The 1976-nt window shown below is 41.2% G+C and overlaps 1 protein-coding gene across 3 annotated transcripts in view; it reads right to left on the bottom strand.

The window, feature by feature from the left end:
• Positions 1–1976, bottom strand: part of ldb1a (LIM domain binding 1a) — a 104128-nt gene that overhangs the window by 50331 nt on the left and 51821 nt on the right. For all 3 annotated transcript variants that reach the window (XM_048608855.1, XM_048608856.1, XM_048608857.1), the window contains one exon: positions 1043–1145. In XM_048608855.1, coding sequence (XP_048464812.1) covers positions 1043–1145 — 103 coding nt within the window. The remainder of the gene's footprint in view (positions 1–1042; positions 1146–1976) is intronic.

The following is a 1976-nucleotide window of genomic DNA, read 5'->3' as shown; positions in this document are numbered from 1 at the left end:
TTCTGAAGAAGGGTCTAGGCCCGAAACGTCAGCCTTCCTGCTCCTCTGATGCTGCTTGGCCTGCTGTGTTCATCCAGCTCTACACCTTGTTATCTCAGATTCTCCAGCATCTGCAGTTCCTACTATCTCCAATCTTAATCATTTCCCAGATACTCAAACAGTTAACTTCCTCCCCTGTAATAGATCAAGAACAAATTCCTACAGGGTGAAAAAGGTAGAAAATGCAGAAGATAACTTTCTTTCCTTCTTACTCATATCCTTTACCCAGCCACCACCCAGCACTCCATCGTATTCAATGCTAGGTCACCCTGAAGATGGCTGTATTTATACGAAGAAACACTAAAAAGACCCAAAAGTGCACTGAATAAAAACTGAAAGAACTGTCAAAGCTGTAAATCAGGAACAAAGATAGAAGTTGCTGGAAAAGCTCAGCAGGTCTGGCAGCATCTGTGAAGAAAAAAATCAGAGTTAATGTTGCAGGTCTAATATTTTCTTCACAGATGCTGCCAGACCTGCTGAGCTTTTCCAGCAACTTCTATTTTTGTTCCTGATTTACAGCTTCAACAGTTCTTTCGGTTTTTGTTGAGTGCACCTTTGGGTGGTTTATATTTGGAACAACAAGTACCCAGGAGTAAATTATCTAATCTATGATAACAAATCACATTCCATTTTATTACTGGTGCTTTATATCACTGCACCACAGTTTCACTTTGTCACTCGTGTGTGTTGTACGATTTCATATGCTGCTGCAGAAACTTGCAAAGTTCCAAAATTTAACATTTGTACTTCAACATTTTTTTTTTAAAATTCGCTAATCGACCGTTTGGTTTCCTTCGGACTCCAACAACCTCAGCCTGCCAGAGAGTAAACCTGCTTGCTCCCATACTATTCTTGACAATGCTACTCTCAAACTGGGATTTGGTCATCACCAATACACCATGCTCCTATTAATCTCCCTTCCTCTCTCATTCCGGAGATACTGACTTTCTTCACAATCCAATTTCCTCAAGAGCATCTCTGTTCCAAGGAGGCTGACACCTACCCGACATCACGATCCAGCATGCTGCCTGGGTGGTAGGGGGGAAATGCGTTGCCGTTAGGGGGTTCCTTTGGCGAGTACAGTTTGAATGACTTAGACGAGCACCCTGGAACAAGAAGACAGATAAACATAAATATAGGAAATATGTAAGTACACGGAGATCTGCAGACAATTCAGATTGTAGACTCCACAATCATTGCCTCTTCCCTATCCAAGTCATCACAGGAGGTGGACTCCTATTTCCATCCCACTTCACACAGTATAGAAATTTGTTGTGTCGAAGCACATTACTACATCTCCAGGGTTTGAATTATGAAATGAGATTACAGAAAGCAGGCTGGTATTTGTTGCAGAGATCACTGGATTGAGCTTTTAATGTTTTGAAAGCAGCTGACAGGCTGGACAGAAAGAACCTTTGTCAGCTGATGGAGAAGTCCAGGTTAAGAGGACATAAACTCAGAGGAAAGCCATTCAGGCGAGGATCTAGGAAACATTTCTTCACAGAAAAGATGGTAGGATTATGGAGCTTCAGCACAAAAATCAGTAGATGGAAGCTCAGTTGATAACTTAAACCTAAGATCGATGGATATTTCATAGACAGAGGGGATTAGAGCATACGGGGTTAAGGCAGATGGATGCAGTTATGATACAGATCAGCTACATTCTCAATGAATGGCAGAACAGGCTTAAGAGCTGAGCAGCCTTTTCCTGTTCCAATGTTCTTAATATTGTCTTTCCATATGACAAGATGAGATCAATTCATAGAATGATACAGCACAGAAAGAGGCCATTTGGCCCATCATAGCTAAGTCCGAGAAATTAAGATTAAAATTAAAATTAGGCTATTTAGGAGTGAGATTGGGAAAAATGTTTTGGACAATGGGAGTTTCAAATCCATTCTACCAAAAGGCTACAGATGTTGGGGATCAATAGAACA

The sequence above is a fragment of the Rhincodon typus genome, chromosome 20 (genome assembly GCF_021869965.1).
Source record: "Rhincodon typus isolate 14 chromosome 20, sRhiTyp1.1, whole genome shotgun sequence".
Classification (NCBI taxonomy): Eukaryota; Metazoa; Chordata; class Chondrichthyes; order Orectolobiformes; family Rhincodontidae; genus Rhincodon; species Rhincodon typus.
This window is presented reverse-complemented; position numbering and strand designations above follow the sequence as displayed.